At 37.9% G+C, this 25675-nt stretch overlaps 2 protein-coding genes across 3 annotated transcripts in view; one reads left to right on the top strand and one right to left on the bottom strand.

Moving 5' to 3' along the window:
- The window catches only part of LOC122061670 (dynamin-2A-like), a 25837-nt gene extending 6013 nt beyond the window's left edge, over positions 1-19824 (top strand). Inside the window, exons 2-22 of the mRNA XM_042625088.1 lie at positions 1561-1611; positions 1709-1829; positions 2369-2461; positions 3705-3766; positions 3992-4109; positions 4270-4612; positions 5341-5488; positions 7179-7280; positions 7382-7501; positions 8671-8754; positions 8870-8997; positions 13394-13478; positions 13651-13807; positions 15096-15172; positions 15310-15366; positions 15839-15980; positions 16108-16256; positions 17151-17264; positions 17370-17437; positions 17538-17710; positions 19186-19824. Of these exons, the coding sequence (XP_042481022.1) occupies positions 1561-1611; positions 1709-1829; positions 2369-2461; positions 3705-3766; positions 3992-4109; positions 4270-4612; positions 5341-5488; positions 7179-7280; positions 7382-7501; positions 8671-8754; positions 8870-8997; positions 13394-13478; positions 13651-13807; positions 15096-15172; positions 15310-15366; positions 15839-15980; positions 16108-16256; positions 17151-17264; positions 17370-17437; positions 17538-17710; positions 19186-19436 (2643 nt within the window). The 3' untranslated portion in view covers positions 19437-19824. The remainder of the gene's footprint in view (positions 1-1560; positions 1612-1708; positions 1830-2368; positions 2462-3704; positions 3767-3991; positions 4110-4269; positions 4613-5340; positions 5489-7178; positions 7281-7381; positions 7502-8670; positions 8755-8869; positions 8998-13393; positions 13479-13650; positions 13808-15095; positions 15173-15309; positions 15367-15838; positions 15981-16107; positions 16257-17150; positions 17265-17369; positions 17438-17537; positions 17711-19185) is intronic.
- Positions 19825-22811: 2987 nt separating this feature from the next.
- Positions 22812-25675, bottom strand: part of LOC122072291 (transcription termination factor MTERF5, chloroplastic) — a 19247-nt gene continuing 16383 nt past the window's right edge. Inside the window, exons 3-6 of one of the 2 annotated variants that reach the window (XM_042636879.1) lie at positions 24871-24954; positions 24600-24649; positions 24265-24480; positions 22812-24160 (exon numbers count right to left, since the gene is read on the bottom strand). In XM_042636879.1, the coding sequence (XP_042492813.1) occupies positions 23016-24160; positions 24265-24480; positions 24600-24649; positions 24871-24954 (1495 nt within the window). In that variant the 3' untranslated portion in view covers positions 22812-23015. The remainder of the gene's footprint in view (positions 24161-24264; positions 24481-24599; positions 24650-24870; positions 24955-25675) is intronic. The other variant, XM_042636880.1, reaches the window with a different exon arrangement.

Raw genomic sequence — 25675 nt, 5'->3', positions numbered from 1 at the left:
AAAAAAAAAAAATATATATATATATATATATAAATAATATAGTTTGGTCCTAAATAAAAGTACAACAAAATAATAAAAGAACTACATAATGCTGGTCATCTAGCCATAAGAAGGTGACATGTGGCTGTATATGTTTGTGTCTCCTCTGATAATTTCTAAATCCTAGGATCATCAAATGTTCAAAGTTAAAATGCCTAGATGTGGATACGGTTTGGGTGAATCCAAGGGAACACAAGGATATGCCTCTCAACTATCCCCAACCCAATAGACATGGTCCATTCTCTTACCAGTTTACTGTCCACTATGTCGATTCCATAATTGAACTTTTACTGTTTTACTCCTCACAAATCATCATTTTTAATCATTTTATCATGCTGAGTTTGATAAAATTTTGAATACGTGTTTTAAGATATATATATATATATATTTTAAGAATAAATTATTTGTTTATTTGAATTTATGGAGGCTATAAGAACTTCTTGCTACTTGTCATAAATGTTGATGCACCACTGAAGTGAGCAGTCTGTATCTCTTTTCCCTTTTGGTTCATCCTTGAGTTCTATTTGGGGGGCAACTATTCATATCTTTTTTCTTTTGGTCTTTATGTTTCCTCCAGTAAAGTTACCGGAGTTAAGAACATAATCAATAATTTCAGAGGAAACAAGAAAATTGTAATGTTTAGTGTACTGGAATCACTGTTTCATCATTATTGGTATGCTAAGCATGTCACATTGGAAAGATGAAACAAAAGTACGATACTATGGTGTGGCATGTCATCGTATTCTGTAGCAGTTCATTATTTTTGTCTATAGATAAAGGAATTCATTTGATCTCCTTGAGGACCTGTGTACTGTGGAACCTGCCCCTGGCCCTGTAACCAGGCAGGTGCTCCTTCAACTCATTGATGTTGATCTGTCAGCAAGCTACATCTTAAATTCTGCATAGATCCATAATAAGATTAACTGGATCTGGATCTTAAGCTTTGAACTTCTAGCCATTCCTAAATGGTGTTGCATGTAATATTAACCAATGGAGAGAAGTGTATGCATTCGAAAATTTGAAGTTCCTGATCGCTCAATTTTTAGGTATATACCCCACTGCTTCTAGCTGATTTTGCAGTTTATGGGTGAGTTGTTGAGTGCTGTACATGATATGGGCAGTGCGATCAGCATTCAGCAGTGGATAAGGGGTGCTGACTTTATCGTATATATTCTCCGTGTCAGAACTGATGACATGAGACTTAACCATTAAGGACCATTTGGCAGGTGATTTAACTCTGTTGGGAGAATTGGAGTGTACTAAAGTCAAGTCATGCTCTTTATTTAGATAGTTAGCCTAACAATTTCCCAGAAAAAGAGGATTCCGTGGTAATTTATTATGCACTTGAACCATTGGGTTAATGAAACTAGCATATTAGCCTTTCTCTGTTTCCTTTCTCTTCGACTTGGTTCAATGTAGTTCTAGGTAATTTCTTATGCTGTGTTATTCTTTTTTTTTTTTTCTGGGAGGTGGTGTATTGCTGTAGTAATCTTGATTCTTCCTTGTGCATTAAATTTTCAGGGTGCTGGTAAATCTGCAGTTTTGAACAGTTTAATTGGACATCCTGTTCTGGTGAGTTGCATGTTGTCATGGTTTTGTATGCTTTTTGAGTCTATTCATTTGATGACCTGCTATTTTTACTCTGTGTTCCCGTGAATCTTTTGATCAGCCCACAGGTGAAAATGGTGCAACACGGGCTCCTATCAGTATTGATCTGCAGAGGGATAATTCCTTAAGCACCAAAGCTATCATCTTACAAATTGATAATAAATCTCAGCAAGTTTCTGCAAGTGAGGGTTCTTAACAGACTGCAATCCTAGTGTAGTTGATTGGTTTTTTATGTCTTAAGCGACTTCTGTTTGATGTGGTTTATGAATTTACCATAAGTGTAGTTGTCATGGTGCCAAGATCCAGCTGCCAACATGCCACCTAGAGGCCTAGGTGTTGGCTAGGTGGGGTCAAGGCGCCAAGGTATTATCATATATTATAGCCTGGGGTACATTTTTTAGGTTTATGTATGCTGTTGCATGAAGGTCAATATATAAAGCATATCGAAGGTTTCAAGTGTTACTATAGACACTTGTGGGTATGAGGGAATGCTTCAGATTTTTGACATGTAGAGGCCCTATGACTGGGATTGTAGGTCTGGGCACTTTGACACACAAGGTGGCTGGTTGCCTAGGTCCTCAATACTTGCATTGCCGCTTGAGTGCTATCTTTGACAACTATGACCATATTACAATAGGATCATCCATGATATTTTCTCTTTCTTCTTCTGATGTTTCGTTGCTTGGGTAGTTCTCATATTTTTGTTTTGTGCTTGTGACAGGTGCTCTTCGGCATTCTCTACAAGACAGGTTGAGCAAGGGTTCGTCTGGCAAGAGCCGTGATGAAATATACTTAAAACTGCGTACTAGCACAGGTTAGATCCTTTATTACTGTATTGTGTGGTAAAATTTTTCAATCAATGTTTGCATTTCCCACAAACTGGATTGATACTCCTTCGAAACAGAAGTGGGGAGGGGAATCCGTAAGGTTTATACAATGCAGTTCTGGATGGGTGTTGATCATGCTTGAGGAGTAAACATGCAGTCTTTGTATTATCAATAGTTATTTCCAAGTGGCTGATGAAGTACTGAATGAATATAAATCGGTGAGTTGGGAGTATGAAGCTTACTTCATAGTGAGAGTCAAGGAGAATGCCTTGATGCCTTGCCATAAAGGCACACACCTTAGTCTGAGGCACATGCTGCATGCGCCTAGCACCATGATATGTTGCACTAGTAATTTGTTTGAAATAAATTGCCATTTATTATGTACTTGGTTGTGTGCTTATAATTTGATTTTTAATTTTAAATTTGTTCAGAGTTTTTGGATATCATTAGGAGTGCCAGACATGTTTTAGTAATATCATGGTTGAAGGAGATTCGCTCATGTATCCAGACGTGTAATTCCCTCGGCTTCTTTAGCAAATATTTCACTTTTTTGGATGCCAAGGAGAGAAACAAGCTAACCGATGAGCTTGTTAAGCAACCATGTTCCATCCTAGATTATGTTTTGTGGACAGCTTTATGCTTATGAGAATGTCCCTTCTGTCTTCCTTGTTGTGGGTTCTGTTAGTGCTTGGGCTGGTGTTCATTTCTGAGCGTATTGGTCCTTTTGTTTTTTCACTCTTCTCAGTCTTCTGTCTTTCCAGTATGTGATAAATAAACTATTCATTCAAAAAAATGTGTTGCCACGAATATTTATTTGTTTGACGTGTGAGGTTTGCCAATGAGTTGGCTCAGGAGTTAGCCATTGATGGGTTTTTAGGTCACATTGTATGTTCTTGTCTGTTATGTTGTCTCAGTCATGGATCTTGTGGGTTTTGTGGCCCACTTGAGTACTGGAATTTTCGTTGTTGTAATATTATCTTGGTGTAGGGAGCTTCCTAAAGCTAAATTCTTGCTCGGATGCTGGTGCCTTGCATGCCCCAGAATCTGGACTAAAGTTGGCAAATACATATATATAGGATGTTCACAAGTATTGCATGGCCTACTATGTGGTGATCTATCTGGTGAAGAGTCCAATTTTGGCATAATTCATATATAGGTCTGCATATGCTTTGTTATTTGTTTGATGTGATGATCTTCTTTAGCGTTTCAGCTGATATAATATTTTTGCAGCTCCGCCGTTGAAATTGATTGACTTGCCTGGATTGGATCAACGGATTATGGATGATTCAATGGTGAGTGGCTGCTAATCTTCTGACCTTTCAATCCTAGTAATTTAATGAATCAGATTTTTCTCTCGTGATGGATGCTCCATGTTGTGGTCTTTCCTAAATGTTTTTTTTTTTTTTTTTTGGTTGTTGATTATGGGCTTCTTCCTGTTCCACTTTCATGTTAATTTATTCACCATTTTTCTTTAAACACTTGACAGTTGGTCTTATCTTCTAGAATTTTTATTTCAGATCAGTGAGTATGTGGAACACAATGATGCGATTGTGCTAGTTGTTGTACCAGCTGCACAGGCAGCTGAAATTTCCTCATCTCGTGCACTCAGACTGGCTAAAGAGTTTGACTCTGAAAGTAGGTTACAGTTGACCTTACCGATTTATACAATTTGCAAATGTTTGTTCAATTTTTTTATTATGCTGCATAGATTCCTCGATATTTATTTTTCTCTATTTCTCAATTTCTTATATACCAGAAGAATTAGAAAATTACTTTTATCTCATATACTGTGTAGGTACTAGAACTATCGGTGTTATCAGTAAAATAGATCAGGCAGCTACAGACCAGAGAATAATTGCTGCTGTTCAAGCCCTGCTGACAAACCAGGGGCCCCGTAATACATCTGATATTCCATGGGTTGCTTTAATTGGTCAGTCTGTCTCCATAGCTTCTGCGCAGTCTGGATCTGTTGCCTCTGAGAACTCTTTAGAAACTGCTTGGCGTGCTGAGAGTGAGAGTCTCAAATCTATTCTTACTGGGGCCCCTCAAAATAAACTTGGCAGAGTTGCTTTAGTGGACACCCTTGCTCGCCAGATTCGTAAGCGTATGAAAATCAGACTACCTAATCTGCTATCTGGGTATATGCTTTTTCAACTTCAAAATTTTCTTTTCCATTTATGAAATGCATACTTTGAAAAAATTATGTGCAATCTACGTAAACTTCGTATTATATTATATTCTTTTCTGTTTCTTATGGAATGCCTGATTAAATGTTTGTGCATTGTAAGAAAGTAGTGCTATGTTTTTATTATCTCCATGAGTAATGAACGTATATTTGTGAAAGATAATTACAAGATTAAGGATGTGACTTCTGTATGTATAATATCTTCTTCCACATTGGAAGTCTATGATAAAAAGTTTGTGCATGGTAAGCAAGTGTTGCTTACATTTACTTTATCTCCATGACCGATGAACTTGTAATAGTAAAATATTATTGCAAGAGTAGGGATGTTACGTCCCTATATACAATATTTCTGTCCTCGCAGGAATCATGGAAAGTCATTAGCATTTCTTTTATTATTTCAGAAGATTCTCAACCAAGAATCATTTCTGTAATGTAATCAATGGTCAATGCTGACACAGAAGGTCTGTATTCATCGTATTTCACCCTCTGGTTTGGATTAGACAAGCTTCGGTTGATGTGGAATATCCTTTTCTTGTTCGATAGTCACTTTTAATAGCTAAGGATGCCCAATTGAATTTATCCTTTGCAAGTTTCTTCCTGTGAGTGGATGCATAGGGTTGGGAGCTGTTATGTATATTTTTAAATTTAGGACTAACATCTTCATTCTTTAAAACCTTGCAGGCTTCAGGGTAAGTCTCAAGTGGTGGAGGATGAGTTGTTTAGGCTTGGTGAGCAAATGGCTCATAGTGCCGAAGGAACAAGAGCTATTGCTTTGGAGCTTTGCCGTGAATTTGAGGATAAATTTCTCCAGCATATTGCTCACGGTGAGGTGAGCAAAATTTATTTTATTTTATTTCAAAGTGATATTATTTAAATATAGCATTGGTGGAGAAAAGACCTACTTATGTTCTACATCTTCATGTCTTGTTTTTGCATTTAATGTATTATTTATTGGCACTAGGAGTATAATTTTACAAGCTCAGTAGAAATCCACATGAGTGGCAATGGAATTAGCTTAATTTGTGAAACCAAATTGTTAGTTCAGCTTATTAAGGCTAGGAAATGTTATGGTTCTGTAAAAGAGGAAAGCAGTCTCCAAACCCCTTCAGATTTAAGGAAGAGATTTTATATAGGAAGGCCTTTAAATGTCATTCTTGACTACATTTGTTGTACTTGAGTGGAGAATCAGTAATGATATACAACTATTTTTGGATTAACTAATAAAGGGGTTAGGGTTTGGACGTGTAGTAAGGAAAAATTTGGTTGAAGCATCACGGTGAAAGTTCGATGTTTGATATGGGAATGAGAAGTTTTAATTTGAAAAAGTTCTGCTGACTGATGGAACAAACAATACTGTTAGGTTGATTTCTATGAAATTTGGGTTAAGATTTGGATTTTGCTAAGAAAATTGGGGGCGACTATGGTATACGGTCAAATGAGAGAGAAGGGAGGGGATATTTGAGGATTTATGGTTATGCGGAATATTTCCAGCTATTTTCTTGGAAAATGAAAGTGCACTATCAATCGTTACTTTCCCCACTACGTTTGTTCATGTGAATGGGGTTTTTTATTTTTTTTTGAGATTGCCTTTTATACAGTTGATACTTATTCATCATCAAATTTGTGAGGGGTATTTCACTGTACATGGATAGATTTTGAACCTGTTTATTTGGTATGCTACATAAATACTTACTGAGCAAGTTGGAGGATCAGTGATGGAGGTATTTCAGTAGGTGAAGATGGATTTTGGACCCAGTAATGTGCAAGGTTCAAGAACTCGTTTTGTTTCGGTGTTTCGGTGGTTTTGGCCTAAATTTTGTTGAAACAGTGTACTTTTCCCCATGTGTTTCACTTGGCTATTTTGGGAAGGGGTAATGGCTGAAGGAGCCTAAATTAGCGAAACAATCGAAACGAAATGACCGAGATGGTCGAAATTTTGATGAAATAGTGCATTTTTTGGGCCGCAATATGACTGAAATGACGTACTTTCGTGATTTGTATGCCATTTTGTTTCGGTAAAAAAAAAAAAATACCGAAATATCCGAGATTTCGAACCATGGTTATGTGGTTCAGCAGTCAGCACACATACTGACCTAGTTGAAAGGATGAGTCGTGTGAGTCATTTGATTACTCTTTTTTAGGTGCAGAAATTTTGGGAGGAGAACTATGTTATAGCGTTTGGTACTGAGCTCGGTTATGGGTATGTGTCGAGGAGTTGGATCTACCTGTTCCCCAAAAATTTAGATACCACGCTGTCTTTCAACTTGATCTTGCCACAATTTTGATTTCTGTGGTCGTCAGAACATTTTTTGGGTGGGTATGTGAGCTTGAGCTGTGGAATGGATTATAGAAGTTTGTCATGGAAGTGGTTGTAGTCCAGAAATCTTTGATATGCACAAGTGCAATTAGGTATCTTTCTTGTTCAGATTTAAAAGATGTAAAATTATAATCAGTCAGACCTGATCCACACAACGAATTCAAGTACCACTTGTTTTGAGATTCATGAATTCTCTTTGCAGGGTGCTGGCTGGAAAGTTGTTGCAAGTTTTGAGGGAAACTTCCCTAACAGGATCAAGCAGCTCCCCTTAGACAAACATTTTGACATCAACAACGTGAAAAGGGTATCTGTTCTTCTTTCTTTATTCCATCGTTTTGTCTAACTATCTTGAATGTTTCTGTGCTCTTATTAATTTCTGTCTTTTTTTTTTCTGCACTTTGGCAGATTGTGCTAGAAGCTGATGGTTATCAACCATATCTTATATCACCTGAAAAAGGTTTACGGTCTTTAATAAAGGGTGTCCTAGAGTTGGCAAAAGAACCATCACGTCTCTGTGTTGATGAGGTAAATTTAGTGGTCAGATGTTGGAGCCTTTTCTTTTTTCCTCCCTTTCCTCTTATTCTTTTGAATTGAATTCTCTGATGAAGAATTTTTTTGGGACGGGTGTGTAGAAACGTGCCAAGGCATCATAACACTTGAGGCCCATGCTTGTCTGAATTTATTTGCTATGCATACATGCATTCATACTTCTAATAGTGTGGATTTATTTTCAATATATATGTACATACTGTGGAAGGCATTCATATAAAAACTGTAATTTCTTTACACTAAGACTGCCTGCTTCACTTGGGCCTGTGCCTGATTGCAGTGTCACATCTAGATGCCAGGCAAGGTTCCCCTTTTACCTCATCCCCGACATGCCTGAGGTAGATGCCTTGATAGCATGTTTGTATTTTGGCTCTATTTCCCCCATCCCTCCACCTTTCTTTTTTTTTCTGGGGTGTTGGAGGCTAGGAACCCTTCACACCACTGTTTCAAACATTTAAAAGTGTACTTGGGGTATTCATACTCCTTTTTCTCCCCCCCCCCTTTCTCTTTATTGGTTTATTTATATATGTATACACTTCTGCATTATCTCTATGCTTGCCAGCATATATTTGGTTAATAGAAAGTTATTTTATTGGTGAGTAATCAAACGAAGGTTTTTAAATTGTAGGACTGTTAAACCTCCCCAAAATATTCTGCTGACTTGAAAGTGTCACTTTTTACTGAATGAGTCTACTGGGGACAGTTCTTCTGTGTTGGTAATTTAACATTACTTTCTTATGTGGGAGTTCTATTTAGAACAGTACGAGGAAGATTTAAAGACAAGAAACATTCTCATTTGCTGCAGTTGCCAAGGTTCTCAGTGTCTTAATGGATCATTCTATTAATTACTGGTCTTTCTTCTTGTAAAGATTGTCTTTTGAATAAACTAAATAGAGGTTAGAAACTCATCCCAAAAAAAAAAAAAATTAAAGGTTAGACTGCTGTTCTTACTCTACAATCACTGTGTTAATGTGGCCTTATTTTTCCTGAAGGAGTTTGCTTTGTAAACCCTTGGGATGACTTCATATCCTTATAATTATCTCATGGAATGCGCTTGATTTGCGTTGTTGTTTTTCTTCTCTCAATATGCTACTTCGTTTGAAACGTTTTGAGTTGGTTTAAAAATTTGGGTGTGACTGAAACAGGTCCACCGAGTTCTAGTAGATATAGTTTCTGCTGCAGCGAATGCTACACCAGGTCTTGGAAGATATCCCCCTTTTAAGCGAGAGGTAATTGGAAGTTTTCCCCACCCCCCCACCCCTCCAAAAAAAGCCTAACCCCCAGAGAAGGCTTGTTATGGATGCTTTTTAATCTTGATACTTCCCCCCTTGCAAACAAAACCAGGTTGTGGCAATTGCAAGTACTGCATTGGATGGGTTTAAGAATGAGGCAAAGAAAATGGTAGTTGCATTAGTTGATATGGAGCGTGCTTTCGTTCCTCCTCAACACTTCATCCGTCTGGTGCAGAGGAGGTATGTTTCACATGATTGTTGAAATTGTCTTGTGACCACAAAATGTAGTTCTTCTTTGGCTCTTCTATTCATTCACTGCTATGCGTGCCTGTCTATGTCATATCAATCCTCCTTATTTTACCTTTATACCTTGAATAGTTGAATATATGGAGTACTATCTGATGCATATTGAACTAGGATGTCTTACTATTTAATTCACACGAGTCTGTTGGGTTGATTTTGACAGCATGCTTTAAGCTGGGCTATCAATAAATGGCATTTCCTACCCTTCCAGAACTTGTGTTGAAAATACCAGTATTTGTATTAGCTAGTGCTCAACCTGACAAACATGTCATACATCAAAGAAATGTACAGTTGCCTCAAGTCTTCAGAGTTCTAGGTAGATAAATTTAAAACATAACAATGTAAAAGTAACAACTAATTCTGGTCAGGAGCTGTGAATATTGATAAAATCAGGGGAGGAAGTACACTTACTGGCTTACATGCTTTTAGACATAAGGAATTAAAATATCAAAGATTTTTTTTTTTTTTTTCTTCTTTTTGGTTTTCTGAAAACAGTAATCAACTAATCATCTACTCATCCTCCAATATCTTGCATGGAAAATCTTAATGATAATGTAATAAATCATGTAAGAATTTTGAAAGAGGAGAGAATTTGGGAACAAGGGTAGGAACCTTGCAAAGGGGGTGGAGGAAGATGGAAGAAAACTACCAATGGGATCATTTTTTCATAAAAAAGTATTTAAGTACTCTTCAGTCTAGGAGAGAGGTCCTTTCTCTTAGTAAAACTTTGGGGACAACCAGTTCCTCCTTGAGTATAAGCTTTTATGCAATTCTTGCCCTTTGTAGATTGCTTCTGGTGGATAAGTTTCAGAGCTTGGGCATTCACTAGATCAATAGTTTTAAAACTCAGATTGGAATTGAGACTGAAACGATTCTAATTAAACCCAATTGAAGCAGAATTCCATCAGGAAGAGAAGAAGATGAGCCTACTGTTTTGGGCTTGGTTCAGTTTTTTAACTCAACAGGCCATGAGCTTAGCATTTTTTGGTTTTCTCTGGCAATGGACCAATTCTATAGGCCCAAATATGAAGAATGGGAAGCCTATACAAAATTAGGTGTTTGTTTCTATTTTCTTAAGAGTTTCTAGAAACTTTCTTAAGTTGTAATGGGAGTATGGGACTTCTTTAGCCTGCAAATGGAGAGATTTCTATTTCTATCATTTTCTTAGTTCTATAGATAAAGAGAAGGGGCAATACAGCTGCCTCACAATTTTGAGATTCAAAACATAGCTTCTGCTTGTTAGTTCTGTGAGATTCAGAGCTCCTTTGTTGTGAGATGAAGTGAAGACCTTGGTGGGACGCCTAAGTAGGCTGGTGGGATTCCAGTCGAGGACCAGGTGGGACTTGGTTCATATCCTCTTATCGTCTTCTATGTCTTTTCTTTTATCTTCAGTGAATTAGATCAGTTTTTCTGCATTCTTGGGATGGCAAAGCTGGTTATTGGGATTCCAGTCAAGGACCAGGTGGGACTTAATTCATATCCTCTTATCATCTTCTATTTCGTTTCTTCTATCTTCAGTGCATCAGATCAGTTTTGCTGCATTCTTAGTTCCTGTGCATACTAGTTCTAACTCTGTTCTGTTGAGTTTAGTTCTGATTCTGTTAAACTAGTTTCTGCTCCATCTGATCTTCAGTTTCACTACTCTGTTTTTGGGTTTACTCTATTTTCCGGTTCTGATTTCAAAACCAGAGTCCTTGCATCAATTAAACATATTTCTATTTGCTTCTTTAGTTTCCATTTTTCTGTACTTTCTTCCCTACCCTGCAACTAGCTACTTCTCACCTTCTTAGTTTGCTTCATAGTCTATTAATCTGTTAATATCATTCTGAACTCCTGTTTTTAACCTGGTTTCTGATTTCTGTTCCCAGTTTTTTGCTTGTTGCTATTTCTGAAAGCTTCTAAATCTGAGCTTCTATTTTTGTGTACTGGTTTCAGAACCTATCTTCTATCTCTGTTCTATTTCTAAATTGTGTCTCAGTTCCAATTTGCTACTTTTTAAATCTTTTAGTTACTAATTCTATTTCTGCTTTACTTTCTATTTTCTGACTTGATTTGGCAGCCTGCTATTTTTCGTGACTACCTGATATTGTGGGATCTATCCGTCGGACCTGAACTAGACTTGTAGAGTTTGTTCTCTATACCTAACAGTGTACTCAACAAGATTTATGGCCACGTCAGGCTTGTTTTACACCTATTTAAATTCTCTCTCTGTTTGCTGGTTTCTATTCCTTTCTCTCTGATTCTGTTTTATTGGTGTTATGAACCCTAATGCCTAGGTGACTTGGAACCCCATAACCAATTCTACATAGACTGATCCCGTCCGAGTCTAGAGGAGTCTGACCAATTACTGGCCGAGTCTGGGATGGTCTGATCAGAACCGACGGAGGTCAATTTCATATCCGATTCTGATTTTTTATACCTTGATCTGACCAGTAGATGTATGCTTTGTGGTATGGAGGAGGCTGCCATCTGTTGGTCACTTTGTTGTGGTGTCACAAGATGGTGTACTTAATTCAAGCCAATATCAAAGTGAAGGTTCGAAATCTCGTTTCGTTTTGGCGTTTCCAAAACCCCCCCAAATGCCGAATTTCGGCAAAATATCACCAAGTTGATGCTCCTTTTTTTTTTTCCAGTGATCAAACGGCCATATAAGTAATAACAAGAGAGAGAGACTAAGATCTGAAATACTAGAATCTGAAAGAAAAAAAAAATGTTCATCAATTAGAAAACCTCTTCTTTTATTTGTTGAACTGTCAAAATGATTTGCATGAAGATTATAGCACCAAATAGATTTTGGCACCCAACTTATCAGAGATAAAAAAAGGAATTCAGCAACCAATTATAACAGAACTGATGGAAATGGTAAAAAAAAAATTCCATTTAGTTGCAACGAAGATATGGCCTGTCCAATCTATGAAAAGAGAACCATTCTTTGAGTCATGAGAGAAGTCTTTCACCAGTAAAAAATATGTTAAAAATCTGCTGTTCTCATAGGTACAAGACTACCTGTAGACTCTAACAAATAGTCCGATTTAGACTCAAAGCCAACTCAGAATTAAACTAGGATTAAAAAAGCTAACTCCCAATGAAAACTGCTAATATGATGCAGAAAGAGAAAACATAGTAAAAGAGTATTTGTTAAATTAAACTTGCTATAAAGAGTATTTTCAAATATTATTAATAGTGAAAGCAGAGGATTTACCGAAGCTGATAAATCACAATTTATAAGAAATATTTAAACCTATAATATTATTCAGCTGTTGAAGATACTAGATATTGTATGTCAACTTAAAACCCAGAAGAACTTAAATAAGAAAGCAGCAATACTGACTCCTCAAGTGGGACCCAGGCTTGATTTTTCTAATGGTGTCCTGAACTTACTAGGAGAAGGAAACATAACAAAGGAAAAAAATAGTTCTTTTGTATTAGTCATGGTTTTAGGAATTGGGAATTCGGCAATTCGGATTGCATTGCCTGTCACCGATCCCAATTCTGGCGGATTCAATATGGCCAATTCAAGGGTCTTGAATAGTTGGGTTTTCAGATCTTAGGCCCGATTCTGGGATTTTTTGGCATGGACCGATCCAATGTCCGATTCCATGTTTTGAAACCTTGGTATCAGTACTACTTTAAATGGATGCTTCAAGGTTCCTTGGAAGGAGACATAAGTGGATCCTCCGCAATAGAAGAAATTAAGAAATTTCAGCAGTGTGTCTATGTCATTGTCACCTGGACACTTAAAAGTTGGAGCTGCACCCATGTCCAACACCTTTGGATGCAGATTCTAATAGCAACATGGCAAGGAGATGCATGGTACCACCATCCCATTACTTTGGTTACTATTAGTCTACCACAACTGCTATTACTACCCAAATGTGTTTGTATTAAATATAACTACTACCCACTCATATGAATGCATAATCTTAGACTATTCCAAACCAGATATAATGCAAGAGCATTCATGCAAACCGTCACCAAAGAAAAAAGAGAATTCATGCAAAGTAGTTATAGAGATTCACATATATAAATAATTTGAATGTTTTGACCCTTCCATATCATGTGAAGAAAGCCTTATAGTTGTGAAAACATTTTATCTCTGATGGTCTTAAATTGTGTTGTCTCTCTCTCTCTCTCTCTCTCTCTCTCTCTCTCTCTCTCTCTCTGTGCATGTGAGTATCTGGGTAGGCATTTGTTTCTATTGTAACAATACTAGATATGCGTCTTATTGTAATTGTATCTTATAACTTCCTTACCTATCTATGCCTAGTTGTCTGTTATTGTGTGTGCTGTGGAATTCTTCAGTATTTGATTCATCAGTATCTGTTTTCACTAGGATGGATAGGCAGCGACGTGAGGAAGAGGTGAAGAATCGATCATCAAAGAAAGGGCAAGAGGCTGAGCAAGCCATACTAAACAGGGTATGGGGCCTTCCTCTTTATCTTATTGCCTTAGCTGATAATATCTGTAAGAATGGTAGAAAGCCGATACCTCATCAGATGCTAATTTTTTCTTTCAAGACCTTGAAGTTTTGATGTTCGCTAATATTTTGGGTTTAATACATTCCTTTAATTACATGCTCTATGTTTCTAGGCAACTAGTCCTCAAACAGGAGTTCAACAATCTGGGGGAAGCTTGAAATCAATGAAAGAAAAGCCTGAGAAGTCCGAAAAAACTGAAAAATCAGAGAAGGATGGACAAGAGACATCTGCTCTGAAGACTGCCGGACCTGGTGGGGAGATAACAGCAGGTTTGTACATGAACTGTACTCAATAGATTGGGTAGTTTATGGGAATTCTCTCAATCCAAGATCTAGCAAGCGTTGACGTTTCTTTATTTTTGGATTGGGAAAGGTGAAGATGAGAGCCGAAAAAAAAAAAGAAACAAAGGGAAACATTCTGACAAATCAAGATGTTGAGCCTAAGAAACGAAGGAGATTTGCCAAAAAATTAGAAGGAAACAACCCAAAGCACGAGAGCTAAAACTTGAAAAACGTCAAGCTAAAATTTCAACCCCAAAAGAGGAACAACCAAAAATTGGGAAAAAAAAAAGAAAAGCCAATGGCAACCTTCAAAGAGGAACAATCATTTTCTGAGTTTTTCGTATCTCAGCATGTTTAAAGAAGTTGACACTGTAACGCTTCCATCTGAGGAAGAACAGGTTGAATTTCTTTCCCTAATTCGTTTTGGGGGATGCCAATTGAAGATTTGATGGCATCTGTGTCATCTTTTTCAAATATGGTTCGAACACCTCTGCTGTAATAATCTGACTTGTTGCTAGCGACTTTATTTATCTTTTCCTTCCTTTTGATGTCCAAATCTTTAAGTCATGGATTTGGCGTTCTTATAAATAATGTGGCCAGTATCATCACATTGTCCTCCTTTGGAGATAATTTCATGTGATTAGGAAGGTGAGAGCATTAGCTGCTTCTGAGAATGTTTCCTTTCATTTGTATCTCAGACCGAGCAATTCAAAGACAGATACGTTTGCTGGGGAAGGGTCGGTTGGGATGCATTTTATATTGAGCCTTTTATTGGTGAGGATATTGAATGAAAGGGGTTCCTGCCCTGATATTGTCTGTGGGTCTGGGTTGGGCCTTGGTGGCTATCCTCTGTTGCTGTTATTGTAGTATATGGTTGTCTGTACTATTGAATTAGGTTTGCTTTAATCCTTCTCTAATAAATTATTCATCAAAAATGACAAATGATCAGGTCAGAATCCGTGTCATGATTACTCTGAAACCGATCTTGATCTTCAGCAGCTTCAGAGTTCTTTGCTATTGATAAAAACCATAACATGGTTCAGCAACTGCCTAGGATTGCTCATTACCAACATCATAAGCCCTTGGTGGAAAAGGGGGGAAAAAAAACTCAGAACAATTTCCTCCATATATTCTCAGGTCCCTCAGCGGTGGATGAGAAAAGCTTTGTTTACTTTCTCTCTGATATACAACGACATACAGCTTGACCTTGGAGATCGTTGAATTATGCATGCGAGTCTGGATTTATTGCTTGTCACTAACTTCTATATATCTGCAGGCTTTTTATTGAAGAAAAGTGCAAAAACTAATGGCTGGAGCAGACGATGGTTTGTTTTGAATGAGAAAAGTGGCAAGGTTGGTAAAATGCTAATGCAACTGGCTTCAGGGATCATTACAATTTAGTTTCTTGGTTACATTTCTGGTCTTATCTTCAATATAGATGGTAGTTGGTGTTTATTTATGCTGAAATTTGACCTCAACCTATTGTGCAGCTTGGATACACAAAAAAGCAAGAGGAAAGACATTTCCGTGGTGTCATCACCTTGGAGGTATCAAGCTCTGTGATATATTTGAAATAGTTTGGGTCTTTTTTTTTTGGGGGGACTGGATAGTTTTGAGTAATTGGACATACTCTTAATGAATAGTGAGGTTGTGCTTCAAAACGCCATTCACTGTCCTGTCATAACTGGAAGCCTCTGTTTGGCACCAAAAGCAGTTAATTTTGTAGATAATGGCATGAGCACGTAGATGCTTACTATTTACTTTGTATTCATGCAATTTACTGTATCTTACCATGTTGTAATATAGTGAAACATATATGTGTACTGGCTAAACTAGCCTTCCATCACATTGTAGCACCCTTAAATGCAGTTCATAAGTATCAAATGGCTGAATTTGCATTTATTTTTCCTTGGTCTGTTTGCATGGTTGTTCAGTATGCTGTTAAGATCAAAACTAAAGTCCTTTAAAAATTCTTATGCTTATTTTCTTATATCTGCATAAATTGTGTATGTTGAGCAGGAATGTAATATAGAAGAGGTTTCAGATGAAGAAGAATCTTCATCAAAAAGCTCCAAGGATAAAAAGTCAAATGGACCAGATAAAGCACCTAGCCTTGTGTTCAAGATAACTAGCAAGGTTCCATATAAGACTGTTATGAAAGGTATGCGATGTATGCTCGCTTCATAGTATTTTTCTTCTAGTAGGCTTTTTCTGCCCCTCACCATATCCCCATTATTTGCTCGTTTCCAATTTATATTCACAATCCTCAATTTCTGTGGACTTTGCAGCTCACAGTGCTGTCTTATTAAAGGCTGAAAGCACTGCTGATAAGACTGAGTGGATGAACAAAATAGGAAATGTCATACAGCCCTCCAGGGGTCTGGGCAAGGGGGAATCTGGTCTACCCATTCGACAAAGTCTTTCTGATGGTTCTCTTGTAAGTTATTATCTATTGAATTGCTTCTTCATGAATAATCACTAGTTCACTACTACAGCTCAGCCTTGTCTGATATCAATTTTTATTTCATTCTGATTCTGTAATCCCATAGAGGTGAATATTAGCTACCAAATATGTAGTTTCCATTTTCGTAATGATTCAATTCTTTGTTTTCTTACAGTTTTGGTAGGGGTGTGAAAAAATCCCAGCCAGCCCAAACCGACCCTTAGCTCGGTCAGGGCCTGGGCTGGGCTTGGGTTGAGCCTTTGGCTGAGCCCAACCCGGCCCAACCCGACCTATGTATATAGTACATACATTATATTATTGTATACAATAAATATATTATATGACTTCATATATAAAATGTATACTTTTTTAAATGTCTCCATTCACTATCAACACCTTTTATAATCACACCACTCACGTGTGTCCTTATTTTTTCCGTTTTTAATATACATTGTTGGCTTTCAAAATTTGGGAATGAGTGGATTAATGGTCTCTCTGTCATCCAAATGATAATATACAGGGGCTGCTTAGGGCTAACCCGACCCAGCCCAGCCCACCATTCAGGATCAATAAGGGCCAGGCCGGGTTAGGTTGAGCCCAACAGGTCTGGGCTTGGGTTGAGATATCCCAGTCTGACCTAGGGTTGGGCTGGGCTGGGCTGGGCTGGGCTGGGCCTGGCGTGGGCATAGGGTTGGGTTGGGTTTTAAGAAACCCTGCCCAACACAGCCCATTGACACCCCTAGTTTTGGGGCTGTATTTTCTACAATTTCATTTTTGCTGCTTGTAAATTGTTTATCATTGTTTATTGCATGTATCAAGTTCACACCTGTTCTTAAGAATTTTCTTAGTAATGATGGATAACATTTTGCTGATTTTGCTAATATTCAGGACACAATGGTCAGAAGACCAGCTGATCCAGAAGAAGAGCTCCGGTGGATGTCTCAGGAAGTACGTGGTTATGTAGAAGCAGTTCTGAATAGTCTAGCTGCTAATGTTCCTAAAGTAAGCCAATATCATCTGCTAAATGCTTTCTTTTACTTTTTTTCACTCTGGTATTTGTATAGGTCGGTCTTATACCCTATCTGACTACTTTTTTTGGTTGGGTAGGCAGTAGTTCTTTGCCAAGTGGAGAAAGCGAAAGAAGACATGCTTAATCAATTATACAGCTCTATCAGGTCACCGTTCTTGAGCATTTTCCTGTTTTAATGTTTCTTCTCAACTCATTTCTGAGATGAACACTTTATATAATAGAGCCTATTTTCTGTATGTCACCAGTGCCCAAAGCACTGTGAGGATTGAAGAACTTCTCCTGGAGGACCAGAATGTGAAGCGTAGGAGGGAGCGCTATCAGAAACAGTCCGCTATTCTTTCAAAACTCACACGTCAGCTTAGTGTCCATGACAATCGAGCAGCTGCTGCTTCCAGCTGGTCCAATGGTGGTGGAGCAGGTACTATGAGTTGATGCTATAACACATATCATCTATAAAAAAAGTTCAGGTTTTATTTGCATAAAATACATGTTCTGTAAAGCATATTTTCAGGTTTAAAAAAAATTCGTGTATGTTTTTTGTCAGTGCTGCCCTTTTGACCATCTCTTTTTTATTTTTTCCCCACCTTAAGTGGTGTTACTGCCTTGGCTGTCCCTGGCACTTCAGACCCAACCTCACCTTGGTTAGTGTTTCTACTCAGTTAAACGTACCTATTTGCGTTGGCTAGACAAACCCTTTTCAGCAATCCCATTCTATTTAGTTGTCTGTGCCCTAGCAAAACGTTAAAAAAGTGTTTCACATTTATTCTGCTGAAGAGGAATCTCCATTCCATTTATTCCTTCCTCAATTGTGAATAAGGTTGTTCCACCCTCTCCAAAGAGTAATCTGCTTCTGACCAGAGTCTCCTACAAGATATGTGCCATCTCAGCGACATATAAGGGTATCTTGGGATTGAAGCTATAACTCGATGGATGCAGTTGCAATGGAAAAGACTAGATGGATTAACATGATCCATTATGGAGACCTAGACACAAGAATACGAACTGGAGCCACCACACCTGTTTATCCTGAGTCCTCCGAATCAGATGTGGGGAAAGAAGTCGTCGTCCAAATATAAGTTAGGAATTTTAAGAGCCATTATATGTGTTAGCACATTTTTGAGTAATAGAATTGAGTTTTCGAATTGTTGAGCTGTGTATACGTGGACTGGTATTCCAGATCTGGCTTACAGGCATCTCCTTCCTCCCCCTGATCTGCTCTTATCCAGTGTGATCCTTCCTCATTCTTCTTCTCTGTTTTATCTTATTCTTACTCTGTTATTGATCTCTTGTTCCTCTCTCTTCCATCAACCTGTTGAATTTACTCACTAATACTTCATTTCGCCATCCATTCTGTTCATCATCTATATTTGCTGGCTCATTAGTTGATCTACAATTCTGAGTTTCTGTGATCTATTAGAGTAAATTCGAGTTCTGGTTCTTGGATCTCATTTTCCCCTAACATCTCAAGTTCTTGGACATAGCTTGAAATTTCAGCAATCTAGGTTCATCTATTTTCTTGTATCTGTTTTCGAAGATTTTAGCATCTTTAGGGTGGTCATCTTCATAGTATACTTAACCGGAAAATTTGAGTCCTATTCTGATCATGTTGATACCCAGTTTGACAGATCAGATCCTGGTCTAAGTGTGATTTCAGCTTTATGTTCTTTCAGATTCCATCGTAGAACTCTAAACCATACCAAATTTAAGGATCATTGTCAAGAGGTTTTGAATGCCAACTATGCATTCTGATGCATCAAATACCCGTTAACCTTCGGTTTGGAGTCTTTGGACTAGCAGTGCACTCATTTACCAAAGACTGGCAATGCACTAGTGGATTTCAGCTTTTATCGTTGAGACTTACTTTCTTATATTTTTTTATTTTTCTGGGAGCAGAGAGCAGCCCTAGAGCTGGTGGTTCGGGAGGTGATGAATGGAGGTCGGCATTTGATGCCGCAGCAAATGGATCGGTTGACCGCTCCAGTTCATATGGTGATTCTAGGTATGGATCCAATGGTCACAGCCGGCGGTACAGTGACCCAGCCCAGAATGGTGATGCAAGCTCAGGCTCAAACTCTGGCAGCCGTCGGACTCCGAATCGGTTGCCACCTGCACCACCACAGTCTAGTTCAGGATATAAATATTAGACTACATACTATTTTGATCGGCAGTTGAGATAATTACCATGCATTCTTGGTGGGTAGCCGTCCACACCTACTCATCCCGATCGGTGATTTCCCCATCAGTGGTTTGAGCAATAGTTCGGTTCTGATCTGTCAAAACTGCAGTAGTAGAGGGAGGAAAGCGTGGTGTTTGTATATAAGGATTGCTGTTCCATGAATAGTTTTCCTCGTTTATAAACAAATTGGATTTCAAGGTATTTCTTGAAATCTGCTTATTTTATTCCTCCCTTCAATGTCCACAGTTCATCTTTTTCCCTGTGGAGTTTTACTATTTTTGCTCCTTCGGTTTTGGATACTGTAATGTATTTGTTTGTACTGATCATTATTACAGAGTATATCTTTTTCTTCTCCACCTGCTTCTATTAGTAAGGGATCACGTTATTGATACTTAATTGCAGACTATTCCTGCCTAACATGGTCAGCGTCAAGTTTTGGCTAAATGGCAATTGAAGATAGTGAAGTTGGGGGAAAAAAAAAAAAACCCTTGAACAGATTCCTTTGTATCCTTTTCACATCGTTAAGCAGTGGGCTCAGCCCACATTGAAACTCTCACTAATTCTGATAATGTGAGTCTCATGTAGACATATGTATGACATCATTTTCTAACCTGTCATGGTTCATAATGTGCAGATTCTTTCTTGCACTGCCTCTGTAGGAAATTTTACCCCTGAAAATATAATGAAAAGAAAACTTACTAAGAAAAAGGCACCTAAAGATTAAAAATATATATATATATATATACAAATATGCAAAAGAGTTTATGTTTGAATTTTAGTCTGAAATTTAATGTGAAAAATCTAAACCATGTGTTAAAGATCTATATCTGCAGAAGTTAACTTGAATGAACATTGATATGCAACCAATCTGACTATTTTTTTCTTTTAGTAAATGATAGGGAAGCTGGCTCTGGAGATGGGTAACATCCCTCTCAATCTCCCATGCTTTGGTCAATTTTTGTGAAGTCGTTGCTTTCCCAGGAAGATTGGGTAATCGTTCCCAATTATAATAATAATAATAATAATAATTATTATTATTATTATTGTCTTTCCAAGGCAAGGAAAATCCATCTCTGGGACAATCTATCCCTAAAATTTTCTCTTCCATGTGAAGAAGGAAGCCTTTCTTCACTTTCCTTTCCTACTCATTTTCCTTGGAAAGCAACCAAAATATCTTTAGTTATGGACTCATGAGATTGTTGCGCTAAATTTGTGTAGGTTTTAAGATGGGTAACTAACCCTGCACATTTGTGGCAGATTATGCGATTTAGGAGGGGTTTTCATTTTGTATAGTTGGATTTTTTTTCCTCCATGGTTGATGGAAGGACTGAAAACTCTGCTTTTCATGTTAATTTTTTGGTGGATTGTGTTCTCTGCCAAGAAAAAAAAATTTGAACAGTACCAGTTATCATTGAGATCTGCCTAGTTGGGCGACATGAAAGAGTGACACGGCAATTCATAAAATTATCTAGGGAACTCATTAAATTTGCCAAGTGTCAAATTCCCATGCAAATTCAATCATAAACCTTGCTTGAATTGATATTTTCTTCCTTTCCATCTATTATTTCAGTAAATTTCATTTTTCATAACTTTTATTTCACTTAATCAATTCGGTTTTGGTTGAAATTTGACATGTGAGCAGAACGAAATTTCAGGCCCTTTTAACCTGCCACAGGCCAAATATTATGTAGCCAGCATGCTGTAGTATTGGAAATCAACTCCCTTTTTTCTGAAACCTTGGGTTAAACTTACTTTCCTCACTTATTTTTGTTGAATTTTACCAATGAGATAAGTGAAGGCCTTCATTCACATAGACCCTCTCATGTGCTGGGAGGCAGACTGTGAAGAATGAAGTTCGCTAGGAGCCTTCTTTAATTTGGGGAAAGGTTATTTATTTATTTTTTTGGTGGAAGGAGAAAGGTTATTCGGTGGGCTACTACGAGGGGTTCATTGGGTCAGCCCAATATCATCCTTTTTTTTGGGTGAAGAAAAACTTTATAAAACAAGAAAATATTTACTATGTTGTATGCTGAGCCTTTTTTTATTTATTTTATTTTTATGATTATATATTTTCACTTTTCGCTATATATAGTTTTTAATTTTTTTTTTTTATATTATTGACCAAACCAATATGGGGTTTAACCTCCTGAGATAGAGGAAGAAAGATCAGTACAACAGAACTGGGGTTAGAGAGAGAGAGAGAGAGAGAGAGCTGCTTCTGGTAGATTTAGCTTCCTTCGCAACACAACTTTAACATGACTGAATATGACCGAAGAACTATTTACAAAGAGAGTTTTTCGTCACCCTGGACACACAGAATCTATTTATCCACCATGATATAGATTCTTGGGCAGATGAGCTTTGTCATCAACTTCTGTTTCTTATTGTACGAAATTGAAAATACCATTCTCCATTCCAATCCAAAGATTACAAGTGGCTTAAGGTTCTTTTTTTTTTTTTTTTTTTAACCACAACAAAATGTCTAAGGACCTTCTATGGCATTTAAATTATCTGATTTCAATATAAGAAAGAAATCTCTCTAGCTTGAAACTTCTTGCTAAAGAGCATTCCTTGTCATAATGGCTTTGGTTTCAAAGTATAAAACATCATATGCTTCTACAGTTCAGTGAGGTCTCTCCAAGCAGGTTGGGTGTAACAACTAGATATGCCTCCCTTCCACCATTAACTTGGCACCCTCCAAAGCTCCAACATTGACAGCTTCATAGACTGCAGTGTTTTTTTATTTTTACAGTTACTAGTCATTAGTCGATGGGCATCTTTAGAAGCTCCCAGATGACCTGCTTTTAGTATCAAAAAAAAATATATATATATATATATATACACACACACACACACACACACACAAAATGATGACCTGGTCTGACAATGGAGAGCGAGTGCATATGGAGGATGGTTTCAACCTGAAAGATTGATCAGCAACAATGGAGACATCAAAAGTAAATTCATGTCTTGAGGAGGGTTTTAAGGGGATCATCAGTAATTTTTTCCTGTAAAAGCAGGATTCGCATCAGGTTATGGATCTTTTCTTCCTTTACAAATTCCAATCTCAAAGGTGGGCCTTCTCAAGCACAAGTGAGGTCATGATATATCCTTGATTAGGATGACCCAAGGAGGACAAAACTTTCATCTTTCCAATGCCCAAAAGGAAATAATATCAGAAGAGAATGGGAGGTGGTAACTGGTAACTTTGAAATGCCTTCGTCTTCCTCTTCTTCTGGTAGCCATTCATTGACATCCCTCAAGGACAAATATGATGCTCCACGCCTCCCAACCAAAAAAGGCAAGGTTAGGGACTTATAATTTACAATAGCAATGAGAGCCATTTACATGGGACTGCCTGGGAGAATGAATTGAAACAAAATATCCAATTTGATGTAAGGACACTCTGTGAATCAAAAGAATTACATCCAATTTGACCCACGAATTACATTCACCCCTTCCCCCAAAGGAAGAAAAAAAAAGGGATACAATTAGAGAAATATTACTAACTAGAAGGGTATCACATACAGTTGTTCAGATCTACACACTATATTTTAAGTCCTCCCATCTGTGAATCAAGATGATCACCATCTGTTGCACTATCAGGAACCTGGCCATCAAGCCTTTTCTTCATTTTCTTCTTCAAGGCTTCTTCAAATTGAGAATCTGAAAGAGAGAGAAGTTGGTTCAACAACAAAATTACTCCATGTTCTTGCGCAAGAGCATACCTTGGTTTAATCCTCTCCTCCAAACTGTAGCCAAAATACTGAGGGAATTTAAGAAGCTCTGACCGTGGATAATACATGGTTATGAAGAAATCCCATTTTGGTATCAAATTCCCTTTAAGGCTGAAAGTATACAGAGCTCCATATCTCGAGACCATGGTTCTGACATCCCCCATGCTGTATCCCCTCTCCAAGAAAAACTCTGTCACGGGCTTCAAATTGGCCTCAATGCTTAAACCAAATGTCTGTGGTGAGCGGTGCAGTAGAACAGCAACATCGACACCCATTGACTGGAAGTACTCAGCTGTTGGCCGTAGATTTTCTTCAACACTGTAACTTATGATGTGTGGGCAGCGTGTGAGAATCTTCCCTATGCTTTCTCCAGAAAGGCCCAACTCCTTGAAGAAATCTATGCTTGCCTTCAACTTCTGCCTGCTATAAGTGAGGAGCGCAGGGAAGCGTTGTATTATCTTTGCCCACTGGCTTTTGTCCACTCCCAAATTCTCCAAGTAGGTCATTGTAGGTATAAGGTTTTCAGAGATGCTCATACCACACAACTGAGGCCTTTTATTAAGGATGGTGGGGATGGCCGATTTGGGTATACCAAAGTTGAGCAGAAACTCAACCAGTGGCTTGATTTTCCCCTCTAAGCTGTAGTGAACAAAAGCTGGGAACCTGCGGGTCATTCCCTTGATCTGTTCCATTTCCAACCCAAGATCCAAGAGGTAGATTACTCTTGGAGGAAGCTGCCCCCCAGGGCTTATGTCACTCACTTGTGCCATAGCCTTTAATTTCACGGAATCGATAGTTGAATTGCTTGGAGAAGCAGCACTGATAGGCCTTTCTTTCCCAGGTGGGTCTGGAAAGTTTTCAACCATAGTAACCAGAAAATCTCCATGTTCTTCAAGGAAGGATTCAAGGTATGGGATAAGAGCATCCCTGATCTCAAGGGTGGTAAGCTCTCTTCCTGTAATGGCAATGAGAATCAGATCAGATTGAGTTCTAGGAAATTGGGACATCAGGTCTCTCGTTAGTATGGTTGATGGTAAAAGATGTGTTTTAGAAATCAACCTACTAGATATCGGGACTTATGGACAGCATGGAGCCTTGACACAAGGTGGTCGATGAAGAGGTCTGACTTGTTGGTTATCCTTGTTGCAATTGCATTGCTCAAACCTTGCTTTTTCAAGAACAAGGTCAAGACAGCTTTAGCCTCTTCTTTTTCTGCAATCAGCAGAGCTGAGGGAACTGTTCGAAAACTAATAGATCCATCTGCACTGGATTCGGCTGCCATTACATCAAATACGATGAGTTCACTTTCAAAACAAGGAACCAAAAAATGCACACACACAAAAACAACAGCTACAGTTACAAAGGAGGATGATAGAAGAGAAGAAATTACTCACCAGACTTTGCTCGGCCAATAAAGACTCGTTGAGGAAGACAAAGATAAGTCCTGAAAAAATTAAGCAGCAACATCAATTCTCTTACAGAAATTGAAAGAGGGAAAAGGTGGAGGGTGTTTGAGAGTTGGAGGGCTAAAATTAATCTATTCACCTAAAACAAACTGAAACAATCATTATAGAACAATCAATTGGTGAAGCCGGGAAGAAAAGGGTTTAAGGAGATCGAAAGACAGGAATTTATTCTCTTTCTGGAATCAACTAGTGTTGCTACCTTGCTTGCTTCTTCAGACTGTCAAGCAACTTCAAGGCAAGAATGGATACACCACCATCAAGTGCTTTAGTATGGACAAGTTCCCTGCTCTTACTCTTTTCCAGTTTATCAAAGCAAACAAATAAAATACCAACATGCTTAGAAAAGCCAACGAAGAAGCACATAAAATACCTTAGAAGGCCATTTATAACATAGATCAAAGAAAAAATGTAAAAAAAGGAAATCTAGCAATGCTATTCAATAATATATTAAGCTCAAAATGAGTACTTCATCCATTAAGAAAAGCCACTGCAACATGTACACACATGGCAACAACATCGCCAAATCTATCTTCCCTATCATTACAGTCCAGACATAAACAGGAAAATTAACAGATTTATACTTCCTCATAATCAAGATGAGAATTATCATTATTTCAACACCAGTATCTGTAGAAAATATGCCAACCTTTCCGACTCCTGCCCCGCACAAGGGAGGAGAAAGGAAAGGAGAAAAAAAAGGGTGCACTTGTGGACAGTTTCAACGGCTGCAACCTACAAATTCAATGATATTGGATGGAGTTTCCTCATACATCAAGTAATTTCTGTCACTATTCAATATACCATCTGGTGCAAAGCACGACAATCACAAAGATACAAGGTGAAAATGAACATGATTCATTTTTGACATCTGTACTTTCTCTTTTTTTTTTGGATGAATAGCTGATGGGGACATCAAGGCGTACAGCCGAAGGAAGAAGAAGACCCAACCTTCTTTGTGGTTGGAGGATTAGGAGGAAGAAGAAGAAAGAAGGAAAAAAAAAAAA

This window comes from Macadamia integrifolia, chromosome 2 (assembly GCF_013358625.1).
Source record: "Macadamia integrifolia cultivar HAES 741 chromosome 2, SCU_Mint_v3, whole genome shotgun sequence".
Classification (NCBI taxonomy): domain Eukaryota; kingdom Viridiplantae; phylum Streptophyta; class Magnoliopsida; order Proteales; family Proteaceae; genus Macadamia; species Macadamia integrifolia.
The sequence above is the reverse complement of the archived record's forward strand: the minus strand, read 5'-3'. Positions and strand labels throughout refer to the sequence as shown.